At 40.9% G+C, this 15,090-nt stretch overlaps 2 protein-coding genes across 2 annotated transcripts in view; one reads left to right on the top strand and one right to left on the bottom strand.

Annotated features, from left to right (window-relative positions):
- Window positions 1-1,429, top strand: part of NFKB1 (nuclear factor of kappa light polypeptide gene enhancer in B-cells 1) — a 48,322-nt gene extending 46,893 nt beyond the window's left edge. The window contains exon 23 of the mRNA XM_008940887.1: window positions 1,242-1,429. Within this exon, the coding sequence (XP_008939135.1) occupies window positions 1,242-1,429 (188 nt within the window). The remainder of the gene's footprint in view (window positions 1-1,241) is intronic.
- Window positions 1,430-7,055: 5,626 nt separating this feature from the next.
- The window catches only part of MANBA (mannosidase, beta A, lysosomal), a 39,470-nt gene continuing 31,435 nt past the window's right edge, over window positions 7,056-15,090 (bottom strand). Inside the window, exons 15-17 of the mRNA XM_008940888.1 lie at window positions 11,708-11,850; window positions 9,596-9,853; window positions 7,056-7,280 (exon numbers count right to left, since the gene is read on the bottom strand). Coding sequence (XP_008939136.1) covers window positions 7,056-7,280; window positions 9,596-9,853; window positions 11,708-11,850 — 626 coding nt within the window. The remainder of the gene's footprint in view (window positions 7,281-9,595; window positions 9,854-11,707; window positions 11,851-15,090) is intronic.

The raw sequence follows: 15,090 nt of genomic DNA, 5'->3' as shown, positions 1-15,090 counted from the left end.
TTTTCCCCTCATATCTAGACAGAAAAAAATGGTTTGGGTTCATAAACCCAAAACAGCCCCATACTCTATAGGCAGAGAAACGGGACATGCTTTAGATTACAAGGGACCTCCAGCAGTTGTGCTTCTCCAACTGCCTCCTCAGAGTGGGGCCAGTATAACATTGCATGAGGTTGCCAGTATATCCAGTTGAGTTTTGAGCTTCTTCAGTGATGGAGATTGGACGGTGGTTTGGGGCAGGGGACTCTACTAACAAACAGAAAAACAGAGGATGTGAGAAGACAGTGAGTCATCAGTGATGTTCAGTTACCGCTTGGCCTTATTAAGTAACAAATCCCTTTTTCTCCTGTTGCCCTGTTCAAACATCAGTAGTGCTGCTGCCAGCAAGCTAACGTGGAAATTTACACCTTATGTGGAAACATTGTAGATATTTTTGGAAAGCAAAAAGATTAACAGTAACACCATCCTGGTCTAACAGTGCAAGTTTACTCTATAGAAAAAATGTTCAGTCAGGGAATGAACCTTCACACCTCTCCATAAAGGTGCTTGTTATACATATTGCCCCTTTAGATTAATTTTGAAGGGTAAGAGGGGCTCTGCTGCTTTGCAACATGAAGGCACAGCATCATGCCATTTATTTCAAGAAAAATAATGCTGAACTGTAATGTGCTGACCCCTGTTCTAGTCACACTGAGCCCACATCCTACCTTCAACTTGCATACTGTTCTCTTGCAGTCAGCATTCCTTTTGTGAATCTTGCACAGATGACAGCTGCTGCTGACTTCTTCCTATTTCAGGCTCACTTACTAGATGAAAATTGTTCAAGTATTTATCTCAAAAAGAAATCTCTAAGTCAAATAACATGGGAAAGTTTCAGGAGCCTCATTCTGGACCTATTACTTGCACAGGGTCTATGAATCTGAGAACTACAGAACCTTTTGTCCTGCTGCTACTGCTCTCAGGCAGAGTCCTGACTAGTGCAGTGACAGGGTCAGTGTCAGCAGAGCACCAGGCTTCTCATCCCACACAGGCTCCAACTACAGTTGATCCTTCCCAGCAGTGCATCAGATCACATGCTTTGGTCAACTGAAAACATTCAGCACAGCTTTTCCTGTTAGAATATCTGTTTTCCTACAGAAGAGCTTTAACCCTATTGATTTGCATTCCTCAGGCGTTTCTGAATGCAGCATTACTGAAGCAACATGACTGACAGAGGATATATGTCCTTTTTCTCTCTCCCTCAGGCGAGCTTTACAACAGCAAATTTCAAGACAACGAAAGCACGTGTGACAGTGGTGTGGAGACCTCCTTCCGCAAGCTGAGCTTTACTTACTCGGACTCTCTGAACAGCAAGTCGTCAGTAGCACTCAGCAGAATGACCCTGGGCTGTGGACATGAAGGTCCAGTGCAGAGCAATTACATAGCCAACTAGTGCCCTGCAGCGAGCAACGTGCAGTTACAGGCACCGAGGTGACGCCTGTCACCGGGTCAGAGGGGAGTGAGCCCACAGTCCAGAGGGCGCTGGAAGAGCCACGCACCAGCCCCAACCGACAGCGACATCAGCACGGCACTCCTAGCCACTGCTTCCTTCCTCAAGTACATGCAATTTTCATTTACAAGCCATATCCAGTAGCCAGGGCTCTGCTGCCTCATTAATACACAGGACTGGACACTGAGTCATTGACTGAGCTTTCTCATTTGCCAGGATTTTCTTTTACAGATGAAAGTCACTCCCTGTTAATGCATACTACGGACTCAGTTAATAAAAAGAGTTAAGGCACACAGAGCAATCAAAGGATACAGGTTTCTGGCTGCTCTCTTCATAAGTTTTGCATCACAGTTTCATGATAAAAAGTTCCTTGAATAGCTGGCTAAGAAAAATCATTACTTTAAATCACAACAATGACAACTCAGAAAAAAGAATCCTAAGAAAAACAAAATCTTGTATATTTCAAATGTATTTAAACTTAACTTTGGTGGCTCTTATTAAAATTTTTCAATTTTGGCATTTTCCTATTTGTAAATAGTTTTTTTATATCTGTTCCTTTACAAAAATTATGTGCTTTTTAAATGCTTATTTTTATTTTACTTTTATAATAAAAACCAAAAATGAAATCTCTTGTTTACACTTGTGGTAATTTTTACATATCTTTCAAGTAGAGTTATTGAAGATCAGGTATTAATACAAGATTATGCTGCTTTCCAAGTGCTAAAATAAAGGGTTGCTGTCTTGAAGCTGAAGTGTCTTTGATGGTGGAGAGCGAGAGCATCAGCTACTGCTGAGCAGCTGTGCTTTGGAGCTAAAGCCTCTGATTCTGTCTCATTTAGTTCTCCTCTCAGTTATGGCAGCAGAATCATTTACACTGAAACCAACTATTTAGTGTCTCAGCAAAACTCTGAGACAATTTGGTCTTTGGGCTATCTTGAAATTCCTCTAATAACTGTGTTCCTGAGCAGTGTATCTTCTTGTTTTGTGTTAACTCTAACTGTTCCATCTGTTGCCCCTGCTAAGAGTTCAGAACAGGTATCAAGATTTCAGGATGAAAAAGCAAAGAGCAGCATCATACCATTGTCACACACTTGTAGCCAGTTTTCTTGGCACAAAGATGGAGATTGACAGTGTTGTTCTTGGCTCAGCTCAGTCTTCAGTAACATGGGTGTCCCTCCTGAGAAAGTGAGTCAAGATAAACCTTGGGAGTTGTTACATGTTGAGCAGTAGTTCCTGTAATTAATTCAACCATGAATAATGAAAAAAAGTGAAATCATTTTATGTCCAGCTGAATTACTGTGTTAATTACTTCCAGAAAAACAAGATGCATAATAGCAAAAATGCCATTCTTTAAGTTCTTTCTTACATGGATAACCTACATAGGCAGTCTCAAGGGCATGTGGATTTCTGTTCAATTCATGCCCTTGTCCAGTGCTCTCTTTACACCACAGCTGTAACAAGCAGGCAAAGGCTCTCGCAGGCAGGAGCTGGAGGAGCTTTTTGAGCCCTAGCAGAGCTGCTGTCCCAGTCAAAGACACCTGCTGCTGCCACAGAATTTCCAGCACATCTTGGGGCTGGCGGAGACTTTTACTGAGGCTTCTACAACCCTGCAGGTCACCAGAGCATCCTGGCTGTTGATTTGTGCCTTTTCCAGCTCTTTTTTTAAACCACCAGAAGACACCTGGGACTGTATTTCCTTAAGGGCTTCATGACCAAGTGCTGTACAATAGCGATTAATCAGGTTAGTGATCACACGATGAACAGCAGGACATCTCCCTAGGCCCTGTGTATTCAAGTGCTCTAAATGGCAGTCTGGCAGCTTCTTTCCTTGCAGCATCTCAGTTTCAGTCTATTTAACAAAAGAGGCTTTGGTCTTTTTTTTTCCCCCTCTTTCTTTCTTTTCCCCTCTCTATTTAGAAATGGAAAAATATTTTTACAGTACTGTCACCAGTTCAAACAGGAACACTTAAGTTTTTACATGTGAGTCACATAACAGGCCAACTTCTCCCACGTGCATTAACTCTTAGCATCTCAAGTATGTGTTGCAGGTATGCCACAGCTTGTCAGAACTATGCAAGAGCACAAGGTAGAACACAGCAGCTAGTGCAAGGAACACTACAAAAAGTAGTGGTATCTGATGGGCTGGGGATTGCCATCTGTGGAGAACAGCCCCAGAGGGAGCCCAGAAGCAAACAAAGGCCATCAGCACAAGCAAACCCACTGATCCCTCAAATGAAACATTGGGAGGCTGCACCCTGAAAGAATACTGATGAGGCCATTCCCCTCTACTGTTGTCACCAACAATTTAATGACACTGAGGACAAGCACCATGACACTTACCAAAATGTTCTTCCTAATGCTCCTGCTGCTGATCCCCAGCCTATCAGATACCACTGGCAATACAGGTGCTGCCAAGTAGCTGCAACAACACTCAGATGGACGTGTCCCTAAGAGCGATGGATGCTCAAAGATCTCTTCACTGTTGCATTCCTGTCTTGGCCCTGATCTGAGACAAAGGCAGAACAATGTAACCAAGTAGAGCACAATATGCAACAGCAAAAGTGCCAAGGGGAAATGGTTAACCAGGGTGCCTGCTACAGCCTTTGCTGCACAGGGAAGAAAACAGCATCTATAAATACATATTTACTTCAACACCAGGAAGCCAAAAAAATATATTAAGGACATTAAGACAATAATGGAAATGAACTTCCTCCATTAAATTTGTTTTGAGCTCAAGCATTTGACTTAAGCAACTGCTAATCTTTCATAACAGCACCTAGTGCTGAATTAAAGCTTTCCCGTCAGAAAGAATGGGCCCTGTCTTCAGGGAGCTTCTGACCTTCAAAAATAACAATAATTCTAAATTTGTCTAAACCTTATAATGCCAATCTGGTAACTGCAGAAAGCAACAGGGGATAAATAAAAAAAACACACCAAAACCAAACCACACAACCTAAAAAAAGAACGCTCTTCTGCACAACAGTGCTGATAGGCATTAGCTGCATAGTTGTTTCATCGCTTATCATGCACCACAACATTTCTTTCATGATTTTGCCTAAAATTCATGACAGGCTAAACAAGGTCACAGTTATCCAAATTCATGGTTTATGGCTTCTAGCAATCCAAAAGCTCTTGTGTGTCTCAGACTTCACTCATATTCTAAGAGGAGCTAAGAACAAATACCATTGACTTCAGATAGTCCTCTTGATTGCCTTTGAAACAAGTAATTCTGCCCAAGTCTTATTTATATAACACTAATAAGTACCATTTCTAAATTCCATTTGGGTGTTGCTGGAAGTGACATTTCTACATCCAATGTAAGAGAAAAACACAAACCAACTCACCCATTTCCTAATACACTGCAGCAATATTTATTCATATTTATTCTATATTTTGTCCACATTTTCCTATTCTTACCTTGTATTGACTTCATTGCTGCTTTGATTCCATTTTAATGCCAGGACACTTGAAAAACTGAAGGATTTTTCTTGTACTCTTGGCCAAGGATACTTCTCAGGTAACTTCTAAATTCCTTTATCAATGTCTGCATTTTCTAACCATTAAGTTTTATTCATTACTATCTTTTTTTCCTATTTATTTTATATAACCTATAAACATTGGCACATACACATACACGTTTTGATTACTTTTGTATTTTCTTTCAACTAGGACAAGTTTTGAACCAGGAAATCCCTCCTATGCAACGGCAGTTCGTTGTTTTAGTGACCTGATGAAGCATTTGTAGGCAACTTCCATTTATAATTTCCCTTTCATCTTTCAGTTTTTCCTCTTGCTCAGGAGTGTGTCAGTTTTGGTTAATGCCTACCTCAAAACACACCAGAGATGGCCAAGCATCAGTTGATACTCTCATCTCTTTGCTCATTTAAACTGCCAGCTCAGCAAGAAAACAACTCCCAGTTCCAAGTTCTCTAACTGACCAATGGAACTTGCAGCCACTCTCCCCACGTGTTCCAGACTCCCAGCAAGCATCACCCACGTGGTGCTTTTATGGCAAAGGTAGACATCACCAGTAGAGCTTGTTCAAATACCTTCTACTACTGTGAAGAGCTGTGTCTGACAGGTGCTTTGCAAGAAAAACAATACTTGCTTGGACTATGAGGGGACCCTTGTGGAACCCCAGCACAATCCCAGCTGCATTTCAAGCCACATGTGACATACAAGCCAAATGTTTAGCAGCCCTATCCATGGCATGGTTTGAGAGCCTGGATTTCCTGGTAGCCAAACCCTCAGCCTTTCAACTCCACAGGCTACATCAACCCCTTATGCTGAAGCAAGCTTATTTTCTTTGTATCAAACACCAAAGCAAGATGACATTTCTATGGGAAACCTAAACAACTTCCACTGAAACAGAATGGAATGTGAAGCACCCTTACTTTGTATGGACCAAGGAGCTCAGTGTACCACCAGATCCAGCCATCAGTCAAATGTGTTTTCTATGGAGAACCCACGGACAAAGCAGCAAAAATTAAGACATTGAGGTTTTCCTGTTAGAAGGAGAGGAGGATCAGTGTGGAGCACTGGGCCACTCATGAGGAATGCCAAGGGGTAACAGAACAGCTGTGCAGCAACACAGCTTTTCCTAGAGAAAATGCAATCACTTGTAACTCTGTGGTCCTCTAACACGACCATTTCTTCTCCATGCTGCCTCCTTTCTCTGCACCTTTGGTCAACTCTTCTCCTCATTCCTTTTCCTGCAACCAGGCCTGTCTCATGCTACACCACATTATGCAGGATCACATGCAGCAGCACAAGTTTTATGACTGCACCTGCAGCCCTCTGGGAAGAGACAGCACCAGATGCAGAGCTCTCAAGGTTATTGTTCACTGTTGCATAAGAGTCTGAAAAAAAAACAAACACAATTTCATACTCAATTTCCCTTTCTGAAGGTGAACAGATCTGTTTGGTGTCTGACTAGACAGCCTAGGTTTCATGTCTGTTTAGAAGCCTACCTTGCAGGAGGCAGGCAGGACACCTGACAGAGTGACAGGCATCGGGTAGGTAGTGACACCTAAAAGGATAGGACTAGTGTTCTCTTGGTTTGGGTGCAGATAAAAATCAAATCACTCCCAAGTGAGAGCATACCTGTGGAGGTGTTCCCAGCTTCACTCCCTGCCCTTCCCCTCTGCCCTCAGCATGCCTTGCTGTTACCCCTAAGATTAATTTCCACTTACACCACAGTGAAACTGGAACTTTTTTTTTTTTTGCATGGAGGCACATATTTGTGTTGCCTGTTTAGGATGAATTCACATCTCCAATCCCACATGAACTGGAGAACTCAGACTAGCTTTCTTGCATCGACTCACCCCTCCCATTTTACACATGGGATATATTTTTCCTGTTGCCTGAGAAGAAAAGCCTTACTTTCAGCACACCACACACATTATATGCAAGCTTTGCTGTTCGTATTTTTAGAAGTTAAAATTCATACATGACAGGAACAGACAGTATATTCTCTGGTCAGCTCAAATTGTACATCAACTTTACTCAAATTCTTCTAATCTTTTTCTCCTCCTATTTCACTCCTTATCTAGAAGGAAATGAAGTATCCTCAGACAACGTCCATCAGGGAGGTTAAAGTTAGTGACTTTTCCATTTCTTCAACAGTTGTAGGTTCCCAAGGATAAAACAAAACCACCTTCTTCTTTTCAGTCATGAGGAAGCCGTTATCACTAAATCTGCCTTTTATACTCCCTACATCCAGAGAAACAAAAGGAGCAATTGCAGTGGTCTGAAGAACAAATATAAAAATGTCATCTTGTTGGGATACAGAGACCTGGAAGGGAAATGAAAACAAATAAATAACAGAAAATATAGGTGTTAAAAAATAACCTAGTTACATTCAAACTGGGAAAGGCCCACATGCCTCTAAAATGGACAAATCAACCAACCACATTTGAACAAAACTGCAATTCACTTCTGGAAATCTTGTTGGAACAAAAAGTCAAACAAAGACTCATATGTAAGAATCATGCAAGAACTGCAAATGTTATTATAACCTTCCTACAGAACACTACAGATTGTTGAAAAATGCCATGGAGTGTTATTGCTCCACCATCTTCTTATGAAACTAACTGAATAAATGGTAATCTGACTTGTACCAAGTGCTGGCATCCTATGCTTAGTGCAGTGAAAAATTTTCCTTTCACCAACATACCTCACTCCACCTATAAATTCATACTCACAAAAGCAGCCACCCTCTCCAGTTACATCAGTGACAGAAACACACAGCAGCAAAGGAGCTGAAAATCACAGTAACAAAGGAGGTCACCTCATCTCAGTGCAACATGGCAAGGAAGTTCTTACACTGCATTCAGAAGGCAGCTATGTTGTGAAATATCAGAACAAGGTATAATGTTTTATATTAAGTTCTATCAGTAGTTTAAATCTTAGAGAGGCTTAAAGGCACAACTGGGACGCGTTTGCCTATGCAGCACTCCCCATTCACCTTCATGAAATATTATGCTACATCATTTTTAAATACCAATTAACTAGACACTATTCATTTTTAAGAAAAAGAACACATCCTTTACATTTTGTGTTTTCTGAAGAAACGCTGAAGTCTTTGTGTTTTCTAAAAGCAATGCCATGAAGAGCAGCACTTGGATTAGCAATGTATTTGGAAGTCTAGTTATGAGTAACTATGTATAGAAGCGCCAGCTTCTCACAAAACAGAATAATTTTTTAAATCACAGCTGCATACTTTCTTAAAATAACCACTTTACATTTATGCTCGCTAGCTATCCTTATTAGTACTGCAGAGGCAACACAGCCATGGGAAAAAGGAGTAAAATTTCCCAACTATGCTCTAGTTGCAGAGCTTTTATTACTGATGATGTCATCCAGAAAAAAAAAAAAACAAAACAACTCAGCATGACTCCAGCACTTGTATATATATGATATAATGATTAAAATGAGCTTCTAGTGGCAGAGTTTTTATTACTGATGTTGTCATCAAAAAAAAAAAAACAAAACAACTCAGCATGACTCCAGATTCTGCCACCAGCTGGGAAAAAACAAACAAACAAACCAACCAACCAACCCAAAAACAAAACAGCAAACGCCACCAAAACCCAAAAAAATCAGGCTGATTTCTTTCCTTTGTATACTCAGGAGGCAGACTATGCTGCTGTGAAAGAGATAAGAGGGGAAAATCTGGCCCATTTTCTTTTTGTAAAGCAATTACTCTGGTCCAGATTCAAAGAGATTAAAGACCTCTTCCCCCACGCCTCCACCCCCTTTAGTTTAGCTCTGAAGAGCAAAGCTGCAGTTTGGAAAACAAAATGTGAGAACACACAGGTCCCCATCCTGCCAATCTGGCGATTAAGAATTTTGCAATAAGATTCATGTGCTAAGAAGTGAGGCTTAACAAAAATCTGTGTGTACAAACACACGTATGGAGCACGCTTGCTCTCTCTCTCTCTCTCTCTCTCCGGAGCATGCTTGCTAGGAGTGGAAGAAATCTAGGGACAAGCAGCAAATGGACAAAATGTGGTGTTACATGACACTGATGCTTTTTGTGCCTGTTCAGAAGCCTGACACACTTGGCAGATATTAAGAAACAATCACTATCATACATATGAGAACCTTTATAGCTGGAGGGCAGGGATTTGCAGGAGGAGGAAAGGAGCAGGCAACGTCGCATGGCAGCTGTGGGACACTGGTCTGAGAGATGGAGCAACTCAAGAGGAAATACTGCTGGCAGTAACACACACCACGTTCAGCTGAACTAGTGTCACCTAGCACTGAGATCCAGTACTGCCTGCAAGCCATCACTTGCCATGATGCTATTTGCTGTCTAGGGACAAGACAACTGAAAGGAGCAATGCTGCAGCAGTCAGCTGAAAGTCAAAACAAGTGAAATGGAGACTTTAGTATTTAAAAGCAAAACAAAAGAACTGAACCCAGCCCACCCCCACTGCGATTTATATACCCATAGTGACACATACACAAAAAACTTTGAACTTGATGTGGAAGCTGGAACTGCAACAGCTAAGGAGAAAGAACATGAACTGGACACCATGTAGCAGGTGAACAACTTAGTAAGATTAGTAGAACCCAAACCAGTAATTTAGCATGACTGATGCTTACACTAAGCTGGGTCTTTTCTAATCCTACAGCATCCTTTAGTGACGAAAGGAAGTGATGATTCGTAGGACTCTGGAGGCCACCTTCTCCCACAAGACAGAAAGTAATAACACAACTTCTCCTGGTACAATTACTGCATCTTTCCAGCAAGTCACTGATGGACTCCTTGTAGATGGGGATAGCACTTTGTGCTTTCACAGTCACCCCATCTTTGGCAAGGGTGCATACTGGCTCCAAAGAACTCCAGGCGTGCACAACAACCTGTTGAGGTGTCAAGAGAGCACAAAGCTTAGAAGAAGAGTTGCATCTGTGAAAATAACCCTTCATTCCTAGGTCTCAGTTTGCTCATTGCAAAAGATGTTGTCCTGACAGTACCAGCCGATATCAACCCAGCAAGAAACTCCACAAAGATTTAAACAATCAGTACAGTACAATAATTAGATTATATAAAGCTAACAAGAAGCCCATTTCAAGCAGTCTGGATCTGTTGTTCTTGATCTGCAAGGCTTTTTGTTTTCTCCAGACTCCTTGAGAGGAAGGGGTTGCCAATTCCTGCCAAGGGAGTGCTGGGAAATGGAATTAGTAAGCTACTAATCTGTTGACTGTTTTTCCATCCATCGCTGATTAAAAAAAGTCAAACAAAGGATTTTCTTGAGATTGCTCAGTGTTATTCAATGTAACCCAACTGGGTAATCTACAGCTTCTCTACAGTCACCATTAAACTCAAGCAAGCTGGACCATCTTAAAAGGACTATGGAAGTTATATTAATATAATAAAATATACATTCCCAGAGATCTTGTATTCATTTATGAACACACCCTTAAGTTAAAAAAAAAAAGGCAGCATAATTTGGAAGATAGAATACTGTAATTCTCATGAAGTGCCTATCTCATATAATTTAGGTTATTTTTGACCTTAACAGGAGCCTGCAATCAGGAATAGATCTTAATTCCTTTCAAAAGTTTTCAGTTCCACTGAAACTGAGGAATACAACATTCATCAGAACTGCCTTACTGCCAACGCACCTCTGATGTTATCAGAAAATCTGAATTTAAGCCTCTTACAGTAACTTAGACCAGAAAATGTCATTAAGTGCAGTCCTGACTATCCATAAATTGCAATCACTTTCTATCCTGTGTTAGTAACCTTATAAATCTGAAAATTCATGGCTGCCTACTAGACAGAGCAGTGAACTAGGAATTCACATACTCACACTACTAGTTCCAAAATGATAAGTGAGTCATTCCAGATCTCTAGATCTGGTTTTCCATCCTTCCCAGCTTTTTCACACAGAACAGCCTTTACATCAAGAATTGTATCTCATATTGCAAAATGGCCCCTAAGTTCGTTTGGGATCTGTGTGCCATGTGATTGACAGAAACAAAATGTAACAAACTGAAAAGTAAGACTGTGTTCTACAGGACAACCCAGTGGCTCAAATACTGCTCAAGAAATCCAAACAGTTTCTATAGCATTATCAGCAAACAGTTAAGGCATTAACTGTAAAAAGGAGACATTGCAATTTAGTACATCTAGATGTTCTGTCGATATTCCAGAACACAATCTGGTCCTTTCTCCCAAAGCAGTGTAGTTCAAGTACTGGCAAGCAAATGGCACGATCCTTCCTCAGCTCTGATTTACTTAATCTAGTTCTAACTAACCCAGGGAATCATAGAATCCTTTAGGTTGGAAGAGACCTTCAAGATCACCAGGTCCAACCATTAAGCCAACACTACTAAGTCCTCTGCTAAAAGAGATCAGAATCTGTCAAGGTTGGAAGGGACCACAAGGATCACCCAATTTTGTTAAGTAGTGAGGTACCTTTTTTCACATTTTTTTCTATTTAACCATCAATCTCTCCAAGATTTCAACAGAATAGTTACTTTCAGGCCTATACATACAGGCTATAAGCAAGGCAATTAATTCCTTGCTCTGTGAAACAGCACATGCTACTCTAATAAAGGACAGCACTGACCCTAAGAAAATTAAAGACAGGAATTGCATAGTGTTTGAGCATGGACTTACTGAAGTCTGTCTATACAAAGATGTGCTCATCCTTCTTCTCACACTTTCGGCAGGAGGGACACAAGGGTGGCGAGAGAGGTGTCGCTTACCCTCAAAGTCACTTTGTGGTCTTCATGAAGATCTGAGACACCGTAAATGTGCAACACTCCTTTGTCTTCATAGGCCACAGGTAGCAGCGGTGCAAAGAAGTTCTGGGCAAAATAATGGAGCAGTTTCCATTTGCCACCATACTCTGGAAAGGGTTAAAAGGGAGAAAGATTCAGACTGAATCCCAGATTGTCTTGGCACACAATCCTGTCCTGTGCTCTCTGGTCCTGCTATGGCAAAATACTATCTGCCTCCACCCTTTTTCACCTCTGTCGGGTGCAGAGAATGACTGAATTTACTCGTTTTCTTCCAGTCAAGGCTCTGCTCTTGAAGGAACTTGATGCTCTTTCAAGCTTTTTCTTTTCTTTCTTTTTTTTCAGCTTCAGCAAAAGGCTACATCTTTTAAGTGTTAGTCCTATCATTGCTATGCTGCTACTCAATTTTTAAGAAGACTTAAACAAAAGTCACTCTAACAAAACCAACACAGCATACTACATATTAAGCAAGCAGCTGGAGCATCTGCATTGTAGGAATCCAGACAAACATATGGGCACCAGAGGCATTGCCACAAACCACCACCACTATAAAGAGACAATAGAGTCTGACTTTTGGTGCTTATACAAAGCACTCTTCTCCCCTTTTTCAGTCTTCCTCTTTCAGTTCTTCCTCAGAGGAACATCAATAGCAATGAAGACAAAACAACAAATTCTCAAAACAAAGACAGCTCTGAGTTAGGCAAAATTAATTTGCCAAGAGCTAGAGACAACAATTACTGTATGGGATTTAGTAGACATGGGATGTAGACATCTTCCAAATGGTTCACTTTGCCTCTTTCAGGGAAAGCTCTACATCGTTACTTTTAATACTTTGATAGTCTGTCATTAACAAACTGGAAAAGCCATCAAACATTTTGTCCTTGCCAAAAACATGCACTTTTGCCAAAAAAACCCATGCAGTTATGCCAGATGCAACACTGCCCCACAACCATTTTGAAAGGGAAGCTGCTTCCACTTTTTTCTCTGTTAATTTTCTATGTAGCACCCACTGTGAGCATTTTAGCTCTGTCTTTGCTCAACCACTATCTAGTCATTGAAATGGTACCAGAAAAGTAGCAAATCAGCTGCATCATCTCATAAGGAAAGAAAAGTTAAATACAGGTTTCAGTCTTGTTTCTGGCTCTTTGTTTTCTATAACAAGTTTAAAGTTCAAGGATGCTGAAAAATATTTCCAGTAATATGTTTTTGTTGTAGATAATTACCCCTCTGTGTTCTGGTGCATGTACAAAGCTCTTAGTGCTTTAAAATACTTCACAATTAAGGACTTCATCCAGAGTGATGTAGTCTTCAAAGAGTGTGTTTGTGGCTTTCACAGGCAGACCTGAACATGCTCTGCCTGTGCTCCACACAGACATGAATGAACTTTGTGGAGAGCAAAGTGCATTAGCTCCAGCTTAGCACCTTGCACACTGCCTTGTTTTCAGCAAGCTCAAAACCAGCCACCTTAAGAACAGACAAGAAAAGCTTGTGTCTGCCTGGAAAACCCATACAGGATTTAACTGTGCTATGGGAACAGACCTGCCAACAGAACACCACCAGCACTCAAATTAATAGCACTAAATCAAACTGAAGAGATGAAGTCTGAAAGAAAGCTTGAGGAGAGGCTGATGAGTTTCTTCAGAACTAACCATTGATAACTGATGAGCATACTTTGGCATATTGATCCTGCCCAGTGTATGAATGAAGCCATATTCCTACATTCCAAGGGCAATTCCTGGCAGAGAATGTTGGTCATCTGAAGGACAATTCTGTCAAAACTAAGGAGTGCTAACAAATTACTTTTCAGGGCCATGAAACTTGAGAAGATGAGAGATTTGCATTGGGGATGGATTATCTAATTATATAAAACATAGTAAACTCTGGATCAGCATCTAATAAAAAAAATAAAAAGGAAAGAAAAAGGCAAGCAGCAATGAGCCATGTATGAGAAAAACTATGGCTAACCTCAGGCTTTGGGAGGGGCTGAACTCTCTGAAGCCCTCAGGACTGCCACAAGACTCAGAAATTTCCATTGTCAGTGCAATAGATGCTGCTCACTGCAGGCCACAGACAGAGGCCACCACGAGCTCAGACAAGTTACACAGCATGAGCTGAGGTTTCTGTGCCTGCTGACTTGAATTTTTTTTCCTCAGCTTAATTTACATGATGAAAATCTAGGCTTCAACTGTCTTACATATGAAAATGAATAATCTGATTGAAGTAGAGCCGTTTCTGGTACTTAGCTTAATATAAAATCTCATTCCTCTTTGCATGGGCCCTACCCTCAATTTCTGCTGTGCCTTGATTTCCAACAGGATTACATGGGTACATTGCAGTGGTTACTAGAGGGGAAGAGAGAATGTTTGCTACCTAGGCAGCAGACACAGATCCTCAGGAAACCTGTACAGTGGAGAAAACAACTCAGACTGAATTGTGCAGCATATTACTGCAGGGAAAAACAAACAAAAAAACCCTGACCAATGCAAGCAAGCAAACCACAGGCTTAAAAGTCTGTACCATTTCAAAACTCATTGTAAGGTTCAACTGCTACAGCTATTGTTTAGGACACTTGGAAAACATCACTAGTCAGTGATCAGCTGACCTCAGATCAGTTTTTTAAAGTTGCTATTTCCCTTCACAAAAATCCTAGAGCCATTCTGAAGAATCAAAGCTCAGCTACTAGAGCACTTTCACACCAGGTCTTCCAAAGACAACTTCTCCAGCAATAGGATTTTGATAATATAATTTTCAAATTAACTTCAGACAGCAAAGAAAAGTGAAGGTCACTGACAAAAAAAAAAAAAAAAAGTCACATTCTTCAACTCATCTGTTGTATTAATTTCCTTATCACGAGAGTCACATTTCTTGACTTAAAAGTAGGCATGTTGCATATAAAATACTCCCCCTGCCCCAAAAACGGATGTGAGAAACCTAGAAACCAAGTAGCTATCATGAGAAATCTTGGGGCTTAAACTTTCCCGACATGTATGCCCAAAGGCAACAGTCAAAAGTTATTTAACACAACAGCCCTGAGGTGGTTTTCTCCTCCTCCCCCCATATTTAGATTAATTCTTAATGAAATGCAATTTCACATATTTTTTTCCTGTGAATAACATGGGGCCTGCACTTTCTGCAGTATCAAACTTCAGAACAGGAAAGTAAAATTAGTTTTCTAATGAGGCCCCAGTATCCCTTTTTCTGATTCTTCCCTGAAGCCTTTGACACTGATAGCAGGGCTGAGAAGAGTTCTCCCTGGAATGCATTTTAAATTAATCACTTCACACCATTAAATGCAACCTGAGAACCATGCTGCTGGTTCTTTCCTCACCTCAGACTCATGAATTCAGAAC

This window comes from Merops nubicus, unplaced genomic scaffold (assembly GCF_000691845.1).
Source record: "Merops nubicus isolate BGI_N331 unplaced genomic scaffold, ASM69184v1 scaffold12695, whole genome shotgun sequence".
Lineage (NCBI taxonomy): Eukaryota > Metazoa > Chordata > Aves > Coraciiformes > Meropidae > Merops > Merops nubicus.
This window is presented reverse-complemented; position numbering and strand designations above follow the sequence as displayed.